At 39.7% G+C, this 13,023-nt stretch overlaps 1 protein-coding gene across 1 annotated transcript in view; it reads left to right on the plus strand.

Annotated features, from left to right (window-relative positions):
* The window catches only part of DNER (delta/notch like EGF repeat containing), an 88,464-nt gene that overhangs the window by 37,665 nt on the left and 37,776 nt on the right, over positions 1-13,023 (plus strand). Inside the window, exon 4 of the mRNA XM_054166800.1 lies at positions 1,767-1,933. Within this exon, the coding sequence (XP_054022775.1) occupies positions 1,767-1,933 (167 nt within the window). The remainder of the gene's footprint in view (positions 1-1,766; positions 1,934-13,023) is intronic.

Consider the following 13,023-nt stretch of genomic DNA (forward strand, 5'->3'; position numbering starts at 1 on the left):
ATGAGACATGTTTTTATTGGAAATTTTATGTAAAATGAAGCTCTGCCAACATAGTTATTTAGCTCACAGCTTTACTGCACTTTTAGACTTAGATTTTCCCAGAATAGCCTACTTTCTCATATTGTCATGTTATCCTTCAGACATCCCAGCTTTCAGTTAAAAAAGGCCACGCTTGCAGGAAAAAAAACAACAAAAAACTGACGCAAGCACAAAAGCTGCAGCCAGTTTGGAGCAGTAATTGTTAAACGTGTGAGCTGTCCTACTCTCCCCACAGGACTTTGAATCCTGCTCATTCACCAACTTTAAACTTAAGTCAGGAAGACATCTGTGAGTGTAGATGCTCTGGCTGGCTGAAATCTCTGAGCAAAAGTGTCATTTATGGAAATCAGGAATAAGTTGGTGTTTGTGAATTCCATTTAAGACCCTTAACGGAGGGACTCCATTTTAAAGGAGGTTGCAGAGTACAAAGTAACTTTTGGTCATTTTTTAGCACTATATATCTTTAGTGGCATTTTATATCTGAGTAGATTAATGCAGGACAGTATCTGACTTTATTTCATAGTGTCTTCTGTGTTAAAGGCCCAATTGACATCTTTGGTTCAGCAGCTATCTATGAAAGGAAAATCATTTCAATTAAAGTAATTATTTTATTCTCATTATCAGGTGGGACTTAAATTGTGAAGCTAGTTGCTACCCTGTTATTAAATGGACATGGTTAGCTTTGGGGGTAGCAAGGAGGCTGTTCGTGAAGATGCCTCAAGATACTGTCAAAAATTTGCTTCTTATGAAAGTCAAGTTGCAATATTTTTTCAGCCTGAGTCAAACATGATGACAGAACTTTGAATTTCTTATTCTGAACTTCAGTAAGTGAAAAGGGACAAACATAGCTGTGTTTTTAGCTGGACTGAAAAGCAGAGTTAGAGCTTCATCTGTGGGTATATGGAGGCCCCTTTTTTTTTTTCATCAGGAGTGACTTACTAGTTTTCAGCAGGTGGACACCGCTGTGTTTTGGATATTTGGAGGCTTGTTCAAAGTCATTTGGGACTTCTTCAGAGAAGCTTAATGCAAACATTTGGGAACTTGCCAGAAAAATGACAGGGCATTATTTTTTCTTTGTGGAGGCGAGTAGGGAAAAAAGGTATCCTGAAAGAAACACTCATGTAGATACAGTGCTCCCTGGTGGAGCCAACAGTATGTGTGTAGTTGTAGATAATACTTTATCCAATCAGTATTCAGGAGGGCACTGTGCACTTGGTGACCTTGGGAGCATTACATGACTCATTTGATTTACAAGAATGAACTGTGCTGAACGTTCAGTCTTGTATGTCAAATAAATGAGAGTTTCTACCAGGATCCTTCTCCCTGTATTGAATGAATATTGAATGTTCTTTAGTAAACAAGATGGCTGCGGAAAATGATGGCATGTAGAACAGAGCTATAAAGGCATAAATGCAAAGACTGAATAAGGATGCTCTGCTATTATGCAATGCTTACATAAAACTCTTCTTGGGCACTAAGATGGTATCCCTCAAGCACTAGAAATGCAGACCCTCTATGATTCAATCTGCTATTACATATACTATTATGCAAACCTTACCATGGACATGTTTGGGTTTTTTTGGACATGCTAAAAACCTTCAGGCCTCAGGATTCCATGCTTGCTACATTTAAGATTTCTTTCTTTGTTGATAAGCTTTTCTTCTGCAGTGATGTACTTCCTAATGACACCAGTTTCCCTCAGTGTAAATAGTCTTATCTTTTCTTAGAATAAGGCAAGATGCTACTGCTTCTCTTATCCTGCTATGGAAAGTCACAACCACTGGATTTAAGCAATGTTCACTTATTGATGGCCGAAGTGTCACTCTTCTGCAGGCAATGGGTGGACTTGTTCTTTCTGAAGAAATGCTTGCATTAGGAAACAACTATTTTATTGGTGAGTAACATCCTAATTTTGTCACATCTAGGTGACAGCTGAGAGTTTACCTAACATATAGAGAAAGAGAGAGGTAATTCTCTTAAGTGCTGCAGAAAGCTCCAGATGTGATATTGAGACCATGTTTTGGACTTTGATTCATTCAAAGCAGACAAGGTACACTAAATTCTTATACAGGTGGCACCATTCAGTTTAAAATGGAGGTGGTGATTTTTGCCCAATACCTTCAGATGATTCAGGGTATTTTATATAGAGTCATAGTATTGTTTAGACTGGAAAAGACCTTCAAGATCCAACCATTTAGTTACCACTACCAAATCCACAACTAAACCATGTCCATTGGCATGATATCTGTTCAATTTTAATCAACTGTACATGCTACAGTAAATAACTGCATTTTTGAGGTGGTGCTTTGTTGGATATTGTATCAGGGGGGTACTCTCTAAAGAAGCTTAGTTGTGTACACAGTAAACTTAAAAAATACATAAAAATGTAATAGGAAGTCTGATCTTCTGGTAGTATTTCCTTGCACTCCTTTATCTCTTTTAGTTTTGCTTGAATATGAAACTTTTAGAAGTGAGCTATGTGTTTCTTTGGGCAATAAAATGTTAAGCATCTTTGTGGAAGGGTTATAATGCACATAGGCTGATATGCTATTTTTAAGTGTACAGGAAATGACTTAAACTGATTTAATGAAGTATTTATGCATAGACAGAATAGACTTAATTAAATTGAACTTTCTGGGCGAATGAAACCAAAGTCATCGTAATAACAACATTTATTGTAATCTGCTGGAAATGCTGTATATCATATAATGAAGTATAAGCTGCCACAAATAGTTATTCAGCCACTTATCATACTAATATATGTAAAATGAAGAGCATTCTGATGCAGAAAGATTGGACCGAATTCTAAGTGTGTAGCTAATACAGGGAAAAAAACCTACCAAAACACACAAGTAGTGTCACCATCTCCTCTCTTTGAGCTGTCACTCCTTGAAGGTTGTTAGTAAAATAATGTAATTAACATCAACAATGTTTTCTTTTATGCTTTTTTTTTTTCCTACACTCATGAAAGTACCTAAGGGCATAGCTTTGTTTATAAGCTCCCAAGTTGCTCTGTGAAGGCTTCATCTAACTGTACATGCCATACAACATAAGCTATTAATTTAGATAACTGAATCTCATATTGCCTTATTCTTTCCTTGTTTGTCTTATTCTGCTTGTTTCTCTGTAGCTTCTTGCTGTTACTGGGATTTTCCTTTCAGTTGTTTACAGTGTGCTAGGTGACATGGCTGGAGGGTTCAGAAGGCTTGAGCACTTTCTTAGAAGAACATGCTGAAAGAGTTGGGGCTGTTCTTCCTGCAGAAGAGAAGGCTCCAGGCAGACCTTACTTCATTTCTGAAATGTCTGAAACAAACATACAGGAAGGCTGGGGAAGGACTGTTTAGAAGGGCTTGTAGGATGAGGGGCAATATTTTGAAACTGGAGCAGGGTAGATTTAGGACATCAGGAGGAAACTTTACAGTGAGAGTTGGGAAACACTGGAACAGTTTACTCAGGGAGGTGGTTGAGGCCCCATCCTTGGAGACATTCAAAGTCAGACTTGAAGTAGCCCCGGGCAACCTGATCTAGTTGAAGATGTCTTTGCCAACTGCAGCGGGGTTGGACAAGATGACCTTTGAGGGCCCCTTCCAATCCAGTGCATTCTGTGATTCTGTATAAATACACATTTTCTTTGATGAATATAAACCAGCTTGCCTCATAAAAATGTTTCTAATGATCTTGCTTATTTCACACAGTACAAGTTTTCTGAGAGCTCTTATATTACTTCCTTCTGGTTTTTGATACTGTCTTTTGTCTTCCTTCTTAATTTATCAATACTGAATTCTTTGCAGAGTTTTCCTGTTGCAGTAGAATTTGATTCATGTAAAGAACACAAATCATAAATGTATATACATGGAGCAGCAGGGAAACTCCAATAATACAGCAACACATTAGTGAGTAGGAGTATCTGGGTGCTTAGTAAGGATGAGTGCAGATATAATGGTTGGGTTACCTTTGGTGCTTTTGGCAGAAAATGAATGTGAAACATACCCTCTGCACAGCTTTCATTCCTGAGGTAATGTAATTCTACAATTCTTTATTTATTGCTTTTCCCAGAATTACTGCTTTTTATTAAAATATTAGAGCAGAATAAGGGGTAAAATACTAATAAATAAGGAAAATTAATCATGAATTTGTGAGTTCAAATGAGATTGTGACTTATCAACATTTATTGTAAGAAAGTGAAAACCAGATAGCTGGGGTTGTTTAGCCTGGAGAATAGAAGGCTCCAGGGAGACCTAATTACCACCTTCCCTTACTTGAAGGGGGCCTGAAAGATGGCTGGAGAGGGACTGTTTACAAAGGCAAGCAATGATAGGATGAGGAGCAATGGTCTGAAATGAGGTAAGAGTAGATTTAGATTGGCTGTTAGGAAAACATTCTTTACAATAAGTGTGGTTGAGCACTGGGACAGGTTGCCCAGAGAGGGGGTTGAGGCTCCATCCCTGGAGATATTCAAGGTGAGGCTTGGCAGGGCTCTGGGCGACCTGATCTGGTTGAGGATGTCCCTGCTTACTGCAGGGGGGGATTGGACTAGATGACCTTTAGAGGTCCCTTCCAACCTCAGTGATTCTATGATTCTGTGAAATGGTCTGTGAAGCAGATACACCTCACTTCGGTTGATAATTTTCAGTAGTTTAGCTTTCAGTAAGGGCAAATAAAATAAGTTTTACTTGTAGGCAACTTTCAGTATGTTTCTTGATATAAATTCAAAGTCTAAGATACCATAAATAAAAATGGATGATTTTGTATGAAAAGCAATAATGCAGCATGTGCTTTTGTTGATTATATTTAAGCTAGAACCATCATGAAGACACAAGAAACTGTGGGATGGTGTAAGCATAGAATCACACAGTAAGGTTTTGGACCATGCCATATTTTTAGACAATTATCTGCATATATTTTTTTAATTTCCCCTTCTCCTCCCTCTTTTTCTGTTTATTGAAATGAGGTTTTTAAAGGATTCTTCTCTTAACTGCATCGTACAGAATTCATCAATTTTTAAAAATTGTTTTAAACTTTTCTAATTAGAATTACAAAATAAAAATGGGGCTGACGTGAGTGGTTTGGGGCTCTTTTTGTGTGTGTTCATGTCTTTGATTCACGTCTTATTTGAGTTGCTGGTGTGGGTTGGTTTTTGTGTTTGGGGGTGTTTTTTGTGTGTGTGGGTGTTGTGTGTGTTTGTTTGGTTTTGTGTGTGGTGTTGGTGTTGATTGTTGGTTGCTTAGCGAGGTACTTCAATTCATAGAATCACAGAATCACAGAATGCCAGATTGGAAGGAACCCCAAGGATCATCTGGTCCAACCTTTCTAGGTCTAGTTGAAATGAGATGGCTCAGCATCCTGTCAAGCTGAGTCTTAAAACAGTCTTTTGCAGTGCATGAGGAGACTTGTGATGTGATTACAGAGCATGATGATGCTGTTAAATCACACAATTTACCCCATTAAAATAAACCCCATAGATGAGAAAGGGTACTAACTTGAAGACTAACTTATACTTCCTGTGGCACATTCATACCATGACTGCTTTGCTCAGAGTGTTTTTAATGTGTGTGTAAGATTTGATAGTAGACATGTACAATTCTTCTGAAATAATTTATTATGGTTATTTATTATACTTAAACATTACATAAATAGTATGTTACTTACGATACTTAATCATACCTATGATTAGGGGTTTACAACATATCTCTTATGAGGAAAGACTGAGCAAATTGGGTCTTTTTGGACTGGAAAAGAGAAGACTGACTGGGGTCTTATAAATGCTCATCAATACTTCAGAGGTGGGTGTCAGGAGAATGGGACCAGTCTGTTTTCAGCAGTACCCAGTGACAGGATAAGGGGTAATGGGCTTGAACATAAGAAATTCCATCTAAACACAAGGAGGACCTTCTTTACTGTAAGGGTGCTGGAGCACTCAAACAGGCTGCCCAGAGAGCAGGTGGAGTCTCCATCTCTGGAGACATTCAAAACCCTCCAGGATGTGGTCCTATGTGACCTTCTCTAGGTGAACCTGCCTTGGCAGGGTGTTGGATTCGGTGATCTCCAGACATCCCATCCAACCCCTACCACTTGATGATCGTGTAATGTTAATGCAAAGTTACTACTAGACCAAAGTAGTCAGTGGATGGCTGATCTGTAGTACAAGCCAGGTAAACTGTTGATCTCTGCTCATTGCCTCAAAAATGCTTTGTTTGATGCCAAAGAAATGTCAAAAGGTTAGTGCTCAAATTAAGTACTTACCAAAAAACAAATTGTAAAAGTATGTTATTGAGGCAAATATTTGTAATATCTATACAGAAAAGTAAGTATTCTGTGGAGTGCTATAGGTGGATATCAAGATTTTCCATAGAGATAGTTGGGATGTGAAAAAGGAGGGAAATAACTACATTTTAAAATAAGAGATGGCAATTGAGAAGGAAATATTTTAAACATAGTAATTCATGGGAAGTCTGCTGGCTTGCTTCAATAGATGTATAGCTTCATATTATGTTCTCAATGTTCTTTGCAGTGAATCGAGTGATGCTTGTATAAGCTATTTATCTTATTTATTAAATGTGTCATCGGTGTTCGTTTTAATTCAACCTCTTAGTGTCTTCATGCTAGCAATACTAGTACCAGAATATCTGAAAATGAGTAACTGCAAACCTGAGCCTTGTTACAGTCACATACCTATTCTTTGTTGCAGTATATCTCAAAAAATTCAGATCAGATTAGATGCATTTTACAAGTCTGAAAAGCTGAGATAAAAGTCCCCTGATGCACTGTCAAATTGTGCAGGAGTCTTTCAGGCTGAAGTTCTCATGAATGTTAATAGGTTGCAGCTAAGGGTCTCTGGTGAGTTGAAAATGCTGATAGGAAAGGGTATTGGGGGGAGTCTGAGTCTTAACTCACCTAACACTGCGCACTACTCTCTTGCAGGGAATAATATACCAGATTTGGAAACATGTACAGCAACAATAACAATGGGCATTTTTTCTATCCAGGTCTGTTGCAAGTGTGTGAGATTTACTAAATTGATTATTTAATATCTCCCTCAAGAAAATAATGCATTAACATTTTCCTTTAGGAAAGAAAATCCTTGCTGTTGGACCTTGAGGGACATTTTCAGATTGTATGGCAACTCTATCAATAATGCAGTCACACCTGGTTGAAAACTGGAACGCTTATTCTGAAAACACAGCCTGTCATCAAAACAGTGGAAAAAACAAAGCCAACACATAGTAAAAGCATTAAAAGAAGAAAAAATTATTATTTCTCACACTTTATAAGCTTTGCAGTGATTGTACACCATCTGTTTCTTCATGAGTCAGCTAATTTACTCTGTCGCTAAATTAAAATACCTGTTCACGAAGGCAACAATTCCATGCTTCATGACCCAAAAGATATACCTGTGAATGTGAGACTTCGTTGTAATTTCACAGTTTCCAGTCTGCTTGGTAAACTAGTATTAGTATTCCTGCACTGGTATACAGGTAGCAAATTATATTTAACAGTCCAATTCTGCCAGTAATCAAAACTGCCATAATTTTTGTTGTTGGATGAATTTAGAAATTGGGTTGTACGATTATCCCTTCACTTTAACGAAGTGTTTATTTTGAGGGTTTGGGTATGGTGCAGAGCATGGAGTTGGCAGTCATAACTCTGTGCACCCTATTTCCTTCCTTTCTCCCAACAACCTAGAAAAAAAAAGGCAATTCTGTTTTCATAAATTTCAGTTGGAAAAGACCTTCAAGGTCATCGGGTCCAACCATACTCTAGCTCTACCAAGTCTTTATCACAGTTATTAGGATATTAGCCTTGTTGACAGGACCTACTTCTCACTGACTTCCAGGATGAACTGATTTAAAAATTGCTTTTTGGCTTTGAGGTGCCCTCTGCTGAAGCTGCCATGAGAGGAGTTGTTTCAGAGACCTAGTAAAGCAGACAGCTAGGCATGAGTATATCCCCTCTATTGCCTTGTATCATAGGAAAGTTTGTATATCTATAGTTATTTAAAAGTGCTTGTAAATACCTTGAAATGACTTGCTTTTTGACTTTGTGCTTCATATATCATTTTCATGATGCAACTCAAAAAAGAAGCTTTAATGAGATATTGCAATGTTAGGTTTTTAGTTTAATGTCTGCTTATAAAATAAAAGGAAGACATTTTTAAGGAAAAAAAGTGCTGTTTCTCAGGCAAAACCTTAAAAATAGTAAGGCAGGAGGTTTTAACTTTTATTGTGAATGAGTATTTTTATCTTTAAATTATAGTGCTTATTTTCATGACAGCAAAGAAAAACTGATGGAGACCAGGTGTTTAATCTGGTTTTCTGAGAGATCCCTTGAGGCATTCAAAAAATGAGTAGCATGTTGAGACATAGTTACGGAGGTGTTGGGTAGAAGGTTGCACTTGGTGATCTTAGAGGTCTTTTCCAGTCTTAATGATTCTATGATTCTAAGTGCTCCCCAATAATATGACTGCAGGTGTATCAAATAGTGGGAATGAAACTTAGAGCACAAAACACTTTATCAATAATCCAGAGAGATATTTTGAAAGAAGGCAGTCTGATTTTTCTAGCTCTTTTTCTAAGGCTATGGAATTTGAGATTAGAAGGCAATTTGTAACTATGTGTTTTGTACTGCTGAACGTTTTTAAAAGCCATGCACATATTTCCATGGGAAGAAAGCAGTTAGCTGCATGATTAAATTTTTACTGAAGTGAAAATTAAACAGGACAGCTGATATGCACTTGCAACCCAGAAGGCCAAGGGCATCCTGGGCTGCATCAAAAGAAGCATGGCTGGTGAGCTTAAGAGGTGATCCTGCCGCTCTGCTCTGATGAGACCTCACCTGGAGTACTGTGTCCAGCTTCTTGTGTTGTGGGGCCCCCAACACAAGAACAACATGGACCTGCTGGAGCAGATCCAGAGGAGGGTCACAAAGATGACCAGCGGGCTGGAGAACCTCTCCTAAGAAGACAGACTGAGAAAGTTGGGGCTGTTCAGCCTGGAGTAGAGAAGGCAGACCTTATAAGCAGTATTTCAGTACCTGAAGGAGGCCTGCAAGAAAGCTGTTTTCAAGCACATATAGCAATAGGATGAGTGGCAATGGTTTTAAACAGGAGAAGGGTAGATTTAGGTTGGAGATTAAGAGGAAGTTCCTCAGAATGAGAGAGGTGAAATACTGGAACAGGTTGTGCAGAGATGCAGTTGAGGCCCCATCTGTGGAGACACTCAAGGTCAGGCTGCATGAGGCCCTGAGCAGCCTGATCTAGTTGAAGATGTCCTTGCTGACTGCAGAGGAATTGGACAAGATGACCTTTGAGAGTCCCTTCTAGACTGATGCATTCTGTGAAATTTTTTTTCATAAAGAGATGTGTGAATTGAATTCACTGAAAGCCACGTAATCAAGTTACTCTGGCTTTGGCAAGTTACCATATGTCAGCTGAGCATCTGTGTGAGCTCCTAGCCCATGGCATATGTGCAGTTGTTTGACTTAACCCTCTTTGACTCTGGACTAAATTAAATCACATTGCCTCGCACATGCTGCAGTTGGAGTTCTAACGCAGTTCTGCTGCTCAGCAGAGGTACAGTAACCTGTATGTAACTATCTAGTTACTCTTGTGCAAGTCAGCCTTGCTAATGGGGGAACTTGGTGACAACTGCTAGTCAGTGTGGTTTTCATGTTAATGTGTGCAATCTGCCTGGAAGGGCCCTAGGCAGGATTGAGGTCATGTGCCCAGCTGTGTGCATTTCCCTGGAGCTCTGAGCCAAGAGCTGACCTTGCAGAAAATGGCCTTCGAAAAACAATAGCAGCAGCAGAAGTGTGAACAGCTTAAAAAGTTCAATGGAGTGTTAAGTTCAGTGGCTTTTTTAAAAGAGGGTCTTATAATGCAAACACTTAAGCATTCAGCTGAAATCCAAACCCTACTGAAGAATGTAGCTAGGCTATATAAAAAGGATATTTTGAAGAAAGGCTGGGGAACCTGGGGCTTTTGAGCACGAAGAAGAGAAGACTGAGGAGGGATCTTAATACTTATACATACTTGAAGGGTGGGTGGGAGGAGGATGGGGCCAGTCATTTTTCAGTGTTGACCAGTGACAGGACAACGGGCACAAACTTGAACATAGAAAGTTCCATTTAAACGTGAGGAGGAACCTCTTTACTTCAAGAGTGGTGGAACAGGCTGCCCAGAGAAGTGGTGGAGTTGTGGTCTCTGGAGTCATTCAAAGCCCACCTGGATGTGTTGCTGTGCAACCTGTTCTGGTGGGGAGGGAGGGTTTTTGGACTAGATGGTCTCCAAAGGTCTCTTCCAATCCCTCTCATTCTGTGATTCTGTGATATCTTTATAAATATGATAACTATCAATATCATGCCATACCCTTCATGATTCAGTTGCATGTGTCTTGTTTCAGTAGAAGTAGACATAAACATTAGACTATTTCATTTTGTATGCACTGTATTATGTTTTAAGCTAGCATCTAAACAATTTTTATTCTTTAGAGTCATTATTTAATCAGTGAATCATTTAAAATTAATTTTTATTCACTGCTTTTAGCAAGTAACAGTGGAAATTTGTTTTCCCTGGTCTGTCTTTGAAGGTTCATCTACTCAAATTTTTAATGCTTTGTGGAATACCTTTTGTTTGATTACTACTAGGATTTCTCTTTCTTCAAATACTGACTTCTGTGACAAATTCAGTCAAGGTTTTTCCATTTAGTGAATCACATGGTCGTTTGCACTGTGAGATCTTGGACTATTTAAAAGCAAATGTGAGACACATTTTAATACCCCTTGTAAAGTACTTTGAGTTCTTCAGCTAGTAGGGTAACATACTGTGCAGTCCCCAATCTCCCACCTACCTCAGGCCCCCTTATCGCTGTCCCAGCAATGTTATGTATATTCCACTGCACTTAACTGCTTTTGTGAAGTGTAGTATCAGCAATTCTAGTGGTCTACATTTGTGCCCAAAATAGTTTGCTGCCAGCTTGGCAGCATTCTTGAGATGCTGATAAATAAGTGCATAATGTGGAAATGGTGATACAGGAAATCTATTAGAAGATTAGTCTTGTCACCCTTCACTGGGATTTCACCATTGTTTTGGACAGTTAGCAGGGTCCTTGAAGCTGTGACAGAAGGTCACATTTTAAGTTACTGTCACATCTCCTTAATAACCTGTGTGCAAGTGGTTTCTTATGGGTACTCTTGCTAAATGTTTGTGGTCTTTTTTTGTAGGTTTCGGATCTAGTCAGGCTATTAAGTTGGGTAATTGTTAAGTAACAGTGAAATGGGGAAATGGAATATAGAATCACAGAATGGCTTGAGTTGGAAGGGACCTTAATGATCATGTAGTTCCAACCCCCATGCTATGGGCAGGGACACCTTCTACTAGACCAGACTGCTCAAGGGCCTGTCCAGCCTGGCCTTGAACCACCTCCAGCGAGCCACCACCTGCCTGGGCAACCTGTTCCAGTGTCTCCCCACCCTCACTGTAATTGATTTCTTGCTAATATCCAGTCTAAATCTACCCTCTTCCATCTTAAAGCCACTTCCCCTTGTCCTGTCAATATGAACCCTCGTAAAAAGTCCCTCCCCAGCTTTCTAGTAGGCCCCCTTCATGTACTGAAAGGTTGCCCAGAGCTTTCCCTTATCCAGGTTGAAAAGCCCCAGCTCCCTCAGCTTGTCTGTGCAGGAGAGGTGCTCCAGCCCTCTGATCATATCTGTGGCCCTCCTCTGGATCCCCTCCAACATATCTATGACCTCCTTGTGTTGGGGGCTCCAGAGCTGTATGGTGGGGTCTCATGAGTGCAGAGTAGAGGCAGATAATAACCTCACTCATTCTGCTGGTTGCACTTTTGATACAGCCCAGGTTATGGTTGATGTTCTGGCCTTCCATACATACTTTCAAAAGCAATATCTGACCAAGTGTGTGCACAGCACAGGATGCATGCTGATCTGTGTACAATTTGGGAGAGTTGTGCCAGTTTCAAATAGTGCTATTTGTGGGCAAAATAGCAACGCTGTCATTGCAGCTGTATCTTTGTAATCTCAGATGTTGTGTTGCCTAGCAGTAAGATGTTCTGCACAAGTGCCCTGTGATACTGCTAGCAGTGAAGTACTGCATCAAAGAATGCAAATGTCATTGACTGCCAGTTCCTCACTCGTTGTTTTCTGCTGATGTATGACAATTGTTCTAAGGCAAACTGAGAAAGGATTCCTGACCCACTTCTTTCAAATTCTGTACAATAATATTAGTGTCAGGCCCCTGAGGGTATTGATTGGCCTTAATTCCCTGGACATTAGGTTCATGGAAAAAACCAATCAATTATGCTTTAATTATAAATCAAAAGCATTTCAACACATAAAGGTAAATTTTCACAATGATGTGTACCGTGAGGATGTCATGTTAGGCTTTTTCATTTGGTAGGAGACATTCCATGAATGAGTGGAAGGACTGAGCTTGCTTAGATTTGCTAGATGTTTAATTACTATTGAGATTGTGATCTACAGAGCTCTGAGAGAGGGAAATTGGTTTGTATAGTTAAAATGAATTTACTACTTTATGCTTAGATCTAAAAAGGCACTTAAACATTGTGGCAGTTAGTAGTATAGTATATAGTTACTATAGCATATGATATATGGTTCTCCAGCCCACTGACTATATTTGTGGCCCTCCTCTGGACCTGCTCCAGCAGGTCCATGTTCTTGTGTTTGGGGCCTCAGAACTGGACACAGTGCTCCAGGTGAGGTTTCCCCAGAGCAGAGCAGGGTGGCAGAATCACCCCTCTTGACTTGGCCAGCCATGCGTCTTTTGATGCAGCCCAGGATGCTATTGGCCTTCTGGGTTGCAAGTGCACGTTGCTGGCTCCTGTCCAGCTTCTCATCCACCAGTACCCCCAAGTCCTTTTCCAGAGGGCTGCTCTCAATCTCATCATCCCTCAGCCTGTACTAATACCAAGGATTGCCCAGACCCAGGTGCAGGACCTTGTGCTTTGCGTTATC

The sequence above is a fragment of the Dryobates pubescens genome, chromosome 13 (assembly GCF_014839835.1).
Source record: "Dryobates pubescens isolate bDryPub1 chromosome 13, bDryPub1.pri, whole genome shotgun sequence".
Taxonomy (NCBI): Eukaryota; Metazoa; Chordata; class Aves; order Piciformes; family Picidae; genus Dryobates; species Dryobates pubescens.